The sequence below is a fragment of the Loxodonta africana genome, chromosome 1 (assembly GCF_030014295.1).
Source record: "Loxodonta africana isolate mLoxAfr1 chromosome 1, mLoxAfr1.hap2, whole genome shotgun sequence".
Taxonomy (NCBI): Eukaryota; Metazoa; Chordata; class Mammalia; order Proboscidea; family Elephantidae; genus Loxodonta; species Loxodonta africana.
The window spans coordinates 110,031,605-110,044,866 of record NC_087342.1 but is presented as its reverse complement, the minus strand read 5'-3'; the positions used below and the strand labels follow the sequence as shown (position 1 = coordinate 110,044,866).

The following is a 13,262-nucleotide window of genomic DNA, read 5'->3' as shown; positions in this document are numbered from 1 at the left end:
TTTTCACTTACGTAGATCTCTTTTGGTTTCTTTCTGTACTGTCTTGTAGCTTTCTTTGTATAGGTCTTTTACATCTCTGGTTAGATTTATTCCTAAGTATTTTATCTTCTTAGGGGCTATTGTAAATGGTGTTGATTTGGCGATTTCCTCTTCGACATTCTCTTTGATGGTATAGAGGAATCCAACTGATTTTTGTATGTTTATCCTGTATCCTAAAATTTTGCTGAAGTCTTCTGTTAGTTCCATTAGTTTTCTTGTGGATTCTTTGGGGTTTTGTGTGTATAAGATCATATCATCTGCAAATAGGGATACTTTTACTTCTTCCTTACCAATTTGGATGCCTTTATTTCTTTTTCTAGCCTAATTTCTCTGGCTAGGACTTCCAACACAATGTTGAATAAGAGTGGTGATGAAGGGCATCCTTGTCTGGTTTCTGTTCTCAAGGGGATTGCTTTTAGACTCTCTCCATTTAGGATGATGTTGGCTGTTGGCTTTGTATAAATGTGGGTACCTTCTTAAAACGCAGATTTCATGACCAGACTTACTGGTCTGACAGAGACTGAAGAAACTCCCAGGGTATGGCTCCCATGGGCCCATAAAACAAAACGAGACTAAATGGGCATAGTATCCCAGGATCAAGGATGAGAAAGCAGAAGGGGACAGGAAATCTGGTAATGGGGACCCAAGGTCGAGAATAAGTGAGCATTGACATGTCATGGGGTTGGCAACCAATGTCACAAAACAATATGTGTGTTAATTGTTTAATAACAAACAAATTTTCTCTCTAAATCTTCATCTAAAGCACAATTAAAAAAAAAAAATGAAGACTTCAATTCAGTAAATCTGGGGTGGGGCCCCCGAGATGTTGAATCTCTGACAAGCTGCCTTTGTTACTGCTCTAAGGCGCACATTTGAACAGAAAGCTGCAGATTCTCAACAGCCTTGGTCAGCAGCCTTTGGCATCAGTCCTGGGTTAGATACCTTCTTATAGCGGTATTTAATTTGAAATTTTTATGATGTACTTATTGAAATTAGATTGTTTTGGCAAAAGTAAAAAAAAAAAAAATACTGCAAGCAAGAGTTTTCAAAACACGGTCACACCACATCAGCCCTCTAGTTCAAGGTATCTCAAGCAAGCATTAACAAAACAGCCAGATCTCATTAACGCTCACCTCCTAAAAGCAGTAGGCTTCTGACACCGGGCCTGTTGGGATGGACTGACTAAGGTGGAATCCTAGAGAACGCATGTCTTGAAAAAATCTAGAAACCCTTCCAAAAGCTGACTGATACCTACTTCATACAAATATCCTATTGTTATGGAACCAGGTAACATTGTCAATAGTTGACTGTTTCCGACCTACAAAACTGCAATTTCATAGGATATTTCCCTAAAAATGTTCAGTAACTGTCAAATAGATTAGCAAACACCTCCATCAGCTGCAGTGTCCTCCTGCCAGGTGCTCTGATGCAGGAAGTGAGTAGAAAGGTGGAGAGAGGGGCTAAGTTACACTCCTAGGGAGAAGGTTTAAAGGCAGGCTTTGAGCCTCACTAGCTTTAGAGCCTTGATCAAGTTTCATCTTCTTGAATCTCTTTCCTCTACATAAAATGAAGATAATAGTATCTACCTCACTGGTTTGTTGTGAGGGTTAAGTGATCTCATACCTGAAACCCTTGGCACAGTGACTAGTGCAGAGCAAGTGCCTAGTAATTGGAAGTTATTATTTTTTATTCTAGTATATATAAATGCATATGTGAGAAGACATTCTAACAGGACCCTTGCTAAACCAGTTATGTAAGTGTAGGCAAAGATCCAGATGTTAAATGGGGATTCCTGTCAAGAAAAAGAGGAAGGAATGACAGGGCCCTGGCCAAGAGAGGTGAGATTTGGCAATAGCTGAGGCCTTGGTGACCACTGACTTTGTCACCTAAATCTCTGGGGATTTTCTTTTCCACATGTAAAGAGTTACCTCTCATTCCCCTACTTCAGGCCACCCACCCACCCACCCATATACACATACACACACACACACACGCCCCACACATACACACCACGCACACGCCCCTCCCACACATACCCTACACATGCACCCACACACACACCCCCAGCCCCCCCCACACTCCACACACACACCCCACACTCCCCCCCCACACGTTATTTGTAAAGTCATCATATGCAACAGGTGGGGCATTTCCTGGAATTGATGACCTTGTCTCTTCCAGCTGAAGCTCAGTCATCAGGAAATTCCCGCCAGAGCTAGCCATTGTCACTCCAATACTCATATGGGTGCCTCTAAGTGAAATAAGCAGAGGCAGGCCCACTGAAGGCTGTTTTTTTGCCTGAAGTAGATACACAGCTGAGCATCGTGGGCCCCTGGCAGGAAAGATGCTCCCTCGTGAGTTCTACCCGGCGCCCAGAATTTAAGGAAAAGGGCAAATATCCCCATCCCACAGTTCCCCAAACTGGGGTAAGCATGAGAACTAGGAGGGCAAGACGGGCCCGCGGAGGCAGCTGGACACGTGTGCAGGCACCCCTGCTGGCTACCCCACTAACCTCTTTATGTGGTGGTGGTTGTTGCTGCTAGCTGCCATGGAGTTGGCCCTGACTCATATCGAACCTATGCACAGTGGAAAGAAATGCTACCCAGACCTGCACCATCCCCAAGATCCATTGTGGATTGGACTGCTGTGATTCATAGAGTTTTCACTGGTTGATTTTTGGAAGTAGATCACCAGGCCTTTCTTCCTAGTCCATCTTAGTCTGGAATCTCTGCGGAAACCAGTTCAGCATCATAGCAACATGCAAGCCTCCGCTGACACTCGGGTGGTGGCTGCACATGAGTTGCATTGGCCTGGACGTATTATTTTTCATAATTTAAAAAACTGAGGCTTAGAGTGAGTGAATGACTTTTCCAGCAAAGAAGAAGCTGAGGTGGTGGGATCCAGTCCACGGTGTGACTCCAGTATTTGCTCTGTTCAAATCCAGGCCCCCTGACCTCACAGCCCAACTCTTTACACCTTCTCCTCGGCACACTTCAGTCCTGGGAAGGGCAAGCATATTCTTCATCCACCTAACTCCCCCGGAGACTTCATTTCCACTAGTCTGTGGTTTTCTCCATTTTCTCTGATGATTGCACCACTTAAAATAAACAGTGAGTATTCTCACAAAAAGTGTGAATCCTCACTGGACAACCGAGAGACAGTAGGTAGCAAGAAAGAAGGAGGAGGTGGTGGCAGGGTTGTAGAGGTGGCACTTCCAGAAGATGCCCCTGCAGGTCCCAGAGGATCACCCTCAGGATTCAGGAGGACGGCAATGCATGTGTGTCAAAGGGCGGCCTCACGTTGAGGGATGTGCTGGTTAAAAAGGGCAGGGTTCTGCAACCCACCCTGGACCTACTGCACTAGATGGGAGGAGGGAGAGTGGTGGCACGTGTTTATTATCCTCACAAAGATTCAAAACACCCTGCAAGATAGAACTGAAATATACCTTGACCTTCACGTCCAACTAAAAGCAGCAGCTTCTCAATTCATCAGTGCATTGGAAAACGCAGAGAATAATATCTTGACCTGGGGTGATCATCAGCAATCCCGTCCTTCTGTGCTGCCTGAGTCCTCCAAGCACAGCCCAGCAACAGAGAAAGCTTCCCCACGCTGACAGGCCCCAGCAGAATGGGAGGCAGGAATGCAGTGGACAATCCTTTCCTTCCAACCTCCCAACTGCCTGCCTGGGCACAGAGCCAAAGGTAGCTTCAGAGGAAGCTGGGCAGGAACCAGACATATACATTGCCGTGACCTCCTCTCAGTTTCTGCACGTTTAAGTACATCGAAAATAACTTCATTGAGAATGAAGCAACAACTGAATTTTTGAAATTTCAGTCTGATCTGTCATTCCTCTTTTCACTCCTTCCAAAAAATCAACGAAGTATCGGGTACACAGTCCCTCTGTCCTTCCTAAACAAAAACCAAAACCTGTTGCCGTCTAGCTGATTCCATCTCATAGTGACCCCATGTGTTGCAGAGTAGACCTGGATCCATAATGTTGTCAATGGCTGATTTTTTTAGAAGTAGATCACCAGGCCTTTCTTCCAAGGTGCCTCTGAGTAGACTCAAAGTGTCAACCTTCTAGTTGGCAGCAGAGCTTTGTACCACATGGAAGTGTACATAGCTGACTTCTGATATTTTCCTAAAAATATCGTTTAGTAGAGGAGAGGAGGAGCCAAGCCAAGGGTAGTAGTCATTGAAAAGGAGGAAGGAGTAGGAGGAGGCAAGAGAGAAAGACAGAGAAAATAGCCTTGGTCACTAAGACAAACCCACAGTGTCTTTCCTGACAAGATGATACCAATGCCTAGGTGGACAAGTGTAGAATTTGGAACCAGTAGTTGGGTTCAAATCTTGGCTCTACCATCCAAAGGCTGTGTGACTTTAGGCAAGTTATTTGACCTCTCTGTGCCTCTGTTTTCTCACCAGTGAAATGTGGATAATAACAGTACCTACCGCTGAAATTGTTGTGTAGATGAAATAAGTAATCACACATCAAGTAGTGAACAGTGCCCCATACAGGGTGTTGAATAAATCTTAGGAATTATTGTTTTCGCTATTGTTATTAAGTGAAATATCTAGCAAGTAATGGTAGACCACACATATGCCAGAATGAGTATGCCTTGGGTGATATTCACAGGTATGTGGAGTTCACACTAAAGGACAGATTCCTGGGGAATTATCTGGGAAGACTTCAAGGTGGGGGGCTCTTGTATTGAGTTTTGAAAAGATTTTGGATTGGGAAGCACATCATAGGAAAACCTCCCCGAGGCAGGGATGAGGTAGGAACCAGTATTGGGTCAAGGCTTGAGGGAAGGCTTGGTTACCAGCTGCAGAGCTGGGGGAGATTCCACTAGCAAAGCCAGTTCACGTCAGTTCTTAAACAAAGAGCTTACGTGATGAAAGGAGATGAACTTAACAAAGACCAACCAGGTGGCAGTGTGCAGGTGGAGTGTTCCATGTGCATGGCACCCCAGAGCAGCATGATGTCCAGTCCCTCAACAGCACTTGCTGTTAACCACAACTATTCTCGGTGCTTTCATTCATTAATCATTTGATACAACAACCTCACGAGGTAGTCTATTTTTATCCCAGGTGAGAATCGAAGCCCAGAGAGAGTAAGTGACTTGACCAAGGTCACACAGCCATATTATTAGCTGCAATTTGAATTCAATGGGTGCAAAGTCCCTGCTCTTAACCATTGAACTAGTCACTACCATTTATTAAGAGCTTGTTATGTGCCATATTGTAGCCCACTTAATCCTTATAACGATCCTATGAGGTGCGCACTCTGAGACTCAAAGAAGATAAGTAACTTCCCCAAGTCCACATAGCTGGGAAGTGGCACAGCCTTATAGCCAGGCAGTCTGTGTATGTAGATTCGGCTCTACTACAAAAAGCAGCCATAGAACTATCTAAGAGAAAAAGGACCAGAAGAAGAGAAAATGATTTTTAAGCATGTACAATGATTAAACAGCCCTAATGCAGCTGAAATATTGAGGTGGGGACAGGCCGAGTGCTGAGACAAGGTCATGAGATTCGTCTGAAAGGTCATCGGAATGACTCAGGGTTCCAGTTTTCGCCAAGAACGCAAGTGTAGAACATCATAATTTGTATCTTTTGACAGGACCCAAACCGCAGGAACTCTGCAAAACTCAGATACAGTGATTTCTTCTGTTCTTGGATCTGGCCTATGAAAAAGTGAATGCCCAGGTCATGTTATAGGGCTGACTGCATTTCATTTTCCCTACTTTCACTTGGTGCTTGCCTGGTACCTCCTGGGCACCAGGCTGCTAACCCCAAATCTACACCCCCGAGTTCAGCATTAAAATGTACATTGAAAGACTTCTCTAACATTAATTACAATTCTTTAAAATGTTTTTTCAGATTCTTCATGAACAAGAACTAGCAGGGGAAGAGCCACTAAGTAAAAGAAGAGCAGGTATGTAAACTTATTCTTTGGCAATCTCTTCCAATAAGTCCCATCAAATGGCATTTGCTGTAACTTTTTTGAGCATTGTGATCCACGGGGTTCAGTATCCAAGGAGCATCAGGGTCAAGAAGTCCAGTTCAATTGCTGAAAGTAATTACAAAAGAACTCTATACTCTATTAAAACAAATCAACAACACATTAAAAAAGAAAAAGAAGTTGCCATTGAGTCGATTCTGACTCATGGTGACCCCATGTCTGTCATAGTAGGACTGTGCTCTGTAGTGTTTTCAGTGGCTGATTTCTCAGAAGTAGACTGCTGGGCCTTTCTTCTGGGGCACCTCTGGGTAGACTCGAACCTACAACCTTTCAATTAGCAGCCCAGCATGTTAACTGTTTGCACCACCAGAGACTCCAGCAATACATCACAATCCCCTTTTTCTCGCCCATCACCATTCCCCATATCCGGCAGATGTCCCTGTGGCTCTCTGCTCAGCTGCCCTCCACCACCACCAAAAAGCCTGCTTCTCTGCTCTCAACCCGGCAGGCTTTCCTTCCGCCTTGTGCCTTTAACTTCTCTCACTCAGCACTTTGTTGCTTTATTTTGTGTATCAGCTTAGACTCTAGACCTGGTGTTTTCCCACTAAACTCCAAACAAGTGGATTGGAAAATACAGGAATCTCCCGTTTGGAGGGTTGGGGAGGTGGAGAGCTGTGTGCACTTACTTGTTCAGTCATCCTTGGTGTCTGGTCCCAAATGTGGGGTCCCACACAGATGTATGTCCACAGGCTGAATTTTCCTAGGACCTGATCTTCCTATTTCCACCACAGCAACCTTTCAAAAGCATAAATCCACTTCTCTTATTTCCATCTTTAAGAACCTTTATTGTTTCCCTATTGCCTTGAGAATAACTTCAGCCCTCTGCTCACGTCATATAAGATCCCACACGCCATTCCCACCTGATCTCCTGTTCCTTTCACAGAGTCGATGCCCCAGCCACCCTGGCAAACAGTGCTCATCTCCCTTTGCTTGTCTGGGGAACTCTTTATGTCTCAATTCAGATGGTCTCCTGTCTGTAAGGTCTTCCATCAATTCCCCAGACAGCAAAAACCAGTTGTCATGGAGTCAATTCTGACTCATGGCAACCCCTAGATCCCCAGGTCTTTCTTCTGAGGTGCCCCTGAGTGGAATAGAACCTCTAAACTTTCAGTTAGCAGCCAAGCAAGTTAACCATTTGCACCACCAGGGACTCCCCTCCCCCCAGGAAGGAAGAAGCTGCTTTTCCTAGTTTCCCATTGCCCTTGATACGTTTCCATGTCGTAACATTTGTCCCCATGGGTTGTAATTATTTTGCTTCCTGTTTGCATCCCCAGGAGACTTGAGCTCCCTTAAATCTTCTTTATTTTTGTAACCCAAGCACAGAACCCAGTTTCTCAGTAAATGAGTGAACAAATGAAAACAGTGCATGGCTCTGTCATAGCTACCGCTTTGTGAGTTCATAGGAGCATTCCTGCCCTTATGGGTCTGCTGCCTTGGTGGATGTACCAGTTGTCTAGGAGCTAAACTTCTTAACATTTAGCATGAAGTTTAATGGAGAAAAAAAAATCACTTTTTTTCAGCCGTGCTGTGACTTGATCTATTCAGTTTGTGGTCTAGAAGAGACACTAGGCTGCCACAGGGAGCAGGCTTGCTCTCAGGTCAGGACAGTAGTGTCTATTGGAGGTCTTTGCATTGCATTGCTGGAAGGAGAATTTGACCACGTGTTATTAAGGTCTTGAAATGCTTGTTGGAAGATCATACCGCTGCTCGTTTTTCCTTTTCTTTCTTTTCCTTTCCTTTAGCTTTTCCTTTTCCCTTTCTTTCTCTTCCTTCCCTTCCGTTTTCTATTCTTTCTCTTCCCTTCCCTTTTCTATTCCTTTCTGTATTAGCCTTTGTTTTGTCATCCTTATAGAGTCCCTTCTAGCCCTTTCTTCCCTCCTCCCTGCAGTGATTCATGGCACAGACTGAGCTTTCTGAGCTTTAAAACAAGCTCCCTCGTTTCTTCTTCATCCCTGACAGCTCCTGAACTCTTCTGTACCCCATGACAGGAACAGGGCTGGAGATGTGCCCGCTGGTGTTTTGAAAGACCTTTATCTTTTAAATCGAACTATTTGGGAATGAGTTCCAGCTCCGGGTTTCTGCCAAGTTCGTCTAAGGCTCAGGCTGCCAGCTTCCTGTGGAGCACTCGGTGACCCCACAGCTGTAAAAGTAACGTCTTCCTGCGCTTCCCAGCCCTGCTGTTTATGGCCGATGGAGACAGAGTGAGGGGCTAGCCCTTAGAGAGGAAACCACTGCTAGATCTAGGGATCAGACATTCCAGAATTTTTCCAAGCATAATTAAAAACAGCCATGGTGATGATAAATTGCCATGAAAACATGTTTTCTATTTCTATTCTGTGCTCTTTGGCTTCTAGGGTCATTTTAGAAGTGTTAATGAGCCAACCCCATCATCTGCAGAAAAAGGTATTTTTACAGAAATCACTGAAGTAAGAAATGGCCAGAGAAAGGCCCAGGCTCTAGGTCCCAGATTCTTTGCATGTAAGCTGCAATTCAGAGCATCACTCTCCAATGGGTGAAGAATAGCAATGGCAGTGTTACGTTCACCAGGGATGGATTACCAAATAAGCAAGGTATGCACTGGCTTACTTGGGCTTACTTACTAATCTGTAGCGCAGCATTTCACCTGTTTTTCACATGTGACATTGAGCACTACAGATTAGTAAGTAAGCCCAAGTAAGCCTGTGTGTACCTTGCTTCCCGTAAGCTGGTGCATTCCATACTTACTGGTGAATCCACCCCTGGGTTCAGCAGAATTCCACTGAGGTGTCTGCGTTCTGTCTGGCGTGGTAATTGAGTGTCCAAATTGGGCCCTGATTTTCAGATTGGAACCTTGTTTACTGCCTTTATGCACATGCACGTACATCTCCCTTTCAGGAGCCGTAATGAGAGAAGAAGACAAGCAGTTTCCAAGTGAAAGACAATTAGGTCAGGGCTTTCCCTGTGAGGCACTAGACCAAAGCCTTAGAGTTTGGGATAAAATCACCTTTAAGGGTAGGATCAACACTCATTTGTATTCTCAGTTCACCATGAACTGCCTAAATGGCCTTGGACATTTTAAAAGATAACACACTTACCTTACAGGATAATTGAGGGGATTAAATAATATTATGCACCTATTACTGTTAAAAATGCTAACAGAGTTATCTGGGTTTTATTTGTGTGTGTTTTGTTGTGCTTTAAGTGAAAGTTTACGGTTCAAGTAGGTTTCTCATACAAAAACTTATACACACATTGTTATGTGACCCTAGTTGTTCTCCCTACAATGTGACAGCACACTCCTTCTCTCGACTCTGTATTTCCCGTTATTTGTGTTTTTTAATCGTTTTCTATATTAAAAAGCAAAATCAATTAATTTTATTAAAAAAAAAACACATAGCATTATGGTACAGAGAAGGTATTCTGTATCCATTACCTGTACCTTCTTAAAGACAGGAGGAAGGATGTCATGGTACAGGACTTAGCATTTTAGGAAGAGGTTTGAGACCACCCAGAGACATCTTGGAAGAAAGGCTTGGCAATCTACTTCCAGAAAATCAACTATTGAAAACTCTATGGAGCACAGTTCTACTCTGACACACATGGGTCTGTCTCCATGAGTCAGAATTGACTTGACGGTGACTGGTTACGGGTTATTTCAAAACACTGATGAGGGAGAGAAATCTGTACAAAGCCCCACAGGCCGGAATAATTGTGGCTTTGCCTGTTAGAGAAAAGGGTACTGTTGGGGCACGAAGGAAATAAGAATGGGTTCAAAGCATCCAGAATTATGTCCTGATTATGGAGTGTTCTGGATGCCAGCAAGTGGATTCTAGACCAGCTGAGGGGCTGGTGCAGATAAGTGAACTGATAGAAGCCATTTTCAGGAAAACTATTCGACTAGTTATGGCTGAATTAATTCAATGAAGAAAAGACTAGTGCCAGGGAAACTAGCTAGGAGACTTAGCCATCTGGACATGAGGCTGTGCGCCTAGAGGTGAGACTGGAAAAGATCAGAGGATGTGCACATGAAAGACACTTTGAGAAATGGATCGAAAGTTCCTGGAAATGGATTGGATATGGGAGTGAAGGAGCGCAGTGATGCAGATGACCCTCCAGGGATCCACATGCCTGGATGACTATGTGACTGGGGAAGCCACAGGTAGAAACTGAAAGAAGTTGATTTTGGAAGTTCACCAATAGGTTCAAAATTTCATCTTAAGGGGAATCTTCAAAGTGGACAGGAAGTAAAAGTTTCTTATTGGTTAGAAGTAACACAAATGTGTCTTCTATGTCAGTCTGCAGCATTCTCCATTCCAGGTTTCTGAGATTGATAGGGAAGGGTGTCTTGGAGCCTGGTTCTTCTTTGGCTTCAAAAGGTGGGGGACAAAATGACAAGAAAGGGGGACCCAGGGCATCTTAACCCTGCCCTGGACACTCTTATATTTTAGCACTTATGTAGTAAGGGCAAGGGTCATACCAGATTGGGTTGCCTGGCTGCCAGTGTGGAAATCCTGTCCTTTCTGCACACCTGGCAACCAGGCGTACTAGCCCTTTCTGATCTGGCTACTGGAAATGTGGTGCATTTTCCAGGCTGAGGGATAGAGTCTTGGGGTTTCTTGGCTATAATCTTTCTTGTGATAACCTGTGCCATTTATTGCTCTAAATGGATAGCAGTGGTGGTGCAATGAGATTGAGAGACTTGGTGCTCACTGACATATGTGGGTTTGTTTTGGGGGTTGGTGTTTTCATTTGAGTGTTTTTTAAAAAAAAAAATCTCTTTATCCATTTTCTTTGTTTGCTTGCTTATTTAATTATCTCAAAGGTAAGACCTGATGAAACATATCCGCAGATTTCTGTGTAGAGTATAATTCTTATTTTTAGTAAAACCGGTATTACTTCTAGCCACCATTTCAGAATGGCTGCTATGTGCCAGACACTTTGCTAGGATTTACATATGGTATTCTAGCTCCTTAACAATGACCTTGCAGAGAAAATGGTACTCCTAACTTATAGATGAATGAAGTTTGGCCCACAGAGGTTAAATGACTTGCCCAGGTAAGAAGTCATTCCACTCCAGTTCTCTCTGGCTCCCAAGAAGTCCATGTTCATAGTTAAAAGTTATAGTTTTCAACACTTGCTCTGGCTTTTGCCCATGAGATACCTTTTCATGATTCTTGGAGCAGCCCTGTAGAGGAGGAAGGCATGGCATCACTGCCTTCATTTTAGTAGATGATGAATGTTAGATGGGGCTTACTTTGATGATTGCTTAAGGGCATGTCGCTAGCCAGAAGAATTGATTTTTTTATTCAGACTTCATGGTTCAATATTTTATTATGTGATGCTGCCCACATACCATCCATCCACACCTGTCAGGTAAGCTGTAGCCTGGGGTTCCGGCAGCTTCCCTCTAGGTGACCAATCCTTTCCAAAATCTAAAGAGAGAACAGGATCCTTTGGCTGTATTGGTTGTGCAATGCTATAGTAGGATAGAAATGATGCTGCCGAATTGCCACCTACTAGAGCATTTCAGTGGCACAGTGGTTAAAGCACTTGGCTGCTAACCAAAAGGTTGGCTGTTTGAATCCACCAGCCACCCCCTGGGAAAAAGATGTGGCAGTCTGCTTCCATAAAGTTTATAGTCTTGGAAGCCCTATGGGGCAGTTCTACTGTGTTCTGTAGGGTCACTATGAGTCGGAATTGAGTCAACAGCAACAGGTTTTTTGGTAGAGCATTTCAAGAAACAAGAGGTACCACAGGTATCTTTTAATATTTACCTGGTAAATATCCCAAGGGGTTGAAACAGAAGAGACAAGCCATCAGTGATTAGGAAGCATTGCCTCCTTGGGTCACAAGAAAACCACACCAGCCTCTTTTCTCCTGGATGAGGTCAGCAGCTTCATTCTTTTCCAGGTAGGAGATTAATTTGCGCATCTGCTTAGGCTCTGACTCCGAGAAGCCACAGTTCTCATTAGAGTTGCCAGGCAAAAATAGTATTGTTTACTTTAACAGCTGTGATTAAGGTTCAGAGCAGCTTGTCACAGTCTGTGGCCAACTTTCCAGAAATGTCTTTGTAATGTCAGTGCTGTGTGGCCAGCAGTGATTTATGGGAAAAGACAGGGGAAATCCTGGCTTGTTTGTGCCTCCTGGGCCCGTTGATAGGCCTCCATCTGTGACACTGATGACACCTTGAATTTGTTACCTTCCATTCAGGGCATCTGTGAGTCAGAGAAATCCAGACTAAACAACACCAGGGGCAAAGGAACTCGAGAAAAAAAATATATATATATATGTCTATCGGGATGGGCCAGAGGCAACAGAAGGGTGTGGAAGGATATCTAAAATACACATTCACACAAAATGGGGAACTTGTCCTCTGGTCCTGCTGGGTCCTTCTTAGTCTGAGGCAGGACAAGAAATATCACTTTCCCAGGTTTGAAGTCCTCAGGTTTGGGAGGGGTGGGGCAGGCAGGGTTTGGGATTTTGAGAGGTGAGCAGAGAGGTCTTCTCACTCCATCCGCATGGGGTTGGGCTATTAACCGAACATCTGGGCAAACCAAACCAGTTGCTGTCGAGTTAACCCCAACTCATGGTGGCCCCATGTGTGTAGAGTAGAACTGTGCTCCATTTGGTTTTCAATGGCTGATTTTTCAAAGTTGATCACCAGGCCTTTCTTCTGAGGTGCCTCTAGGTGAACTTGAACTTTCAACTTTTTGCTTAGAGTCTGGTCAGCCTCCCTTAAACTTGGGGCACCTTGGGGCATTACAGGGAAAGGAGGTTTAGAGAAGGTTCTGTGATCTCACAGGATCCCAACACTGTTCTAGGTTCTGGATGAGACCGAATGCCCGAAATCAAGAGGGGCATCTTCATCTTATCCCTGCAACAAGCTAAGAGAGTTGCTATCTCAGGGCTTTGCACTTGTTCCCTCTTCCTAGTGATATTCCCCAATATCTGCATGGATCACCTCCTCAGGTCATTTGTGTTCCTGCTCTAATTTACATTTTTAGAAACATCTTCCCTAACCATTCTACAAAAATAACACCTTCTCCCCATTGTCTCTGTCACTGTTTTTCCTTACCCCGCCTTATATTTCTACGTGCCCTTTAGAACCGCCTGACATTAAAGTTTGAGCTTAACGTTTGCCTCCAGCATGAGGATGGATGATCCATGAAGGCAGGGCTTAGCCTCTTTATTTGCCCTGTGTCCCCAGTGCCTAGCTCAG

General features: G+C 44.3%; 1 protein-coding gene across 3 annotated transcripts in view; it reads left to right on the top strand.

Moving 5' to 3' along the window:
• ADGRF5 (adhesion G protein-coupled receptor F5) overlaps positions 1–13,262 on the top strand; it is a 129,482-nt gene that overhangs the window by 61,270 nt on the left and 54,950 nt on the right. For all 3 annotated transcript variants that reach the window (XM_023545169.2, XM_023545153.2, XM_023545162.2), the window contains exon 3: positions 5,923–5,977. In XM_023545169.2, the coding sequence (XP_023400937.1) occupies positions 5,923–5,977 (55 nt within the window). The remainder of the gene's footprint in view (positions 1–5,922; positions 5,978–13,262) is intronic.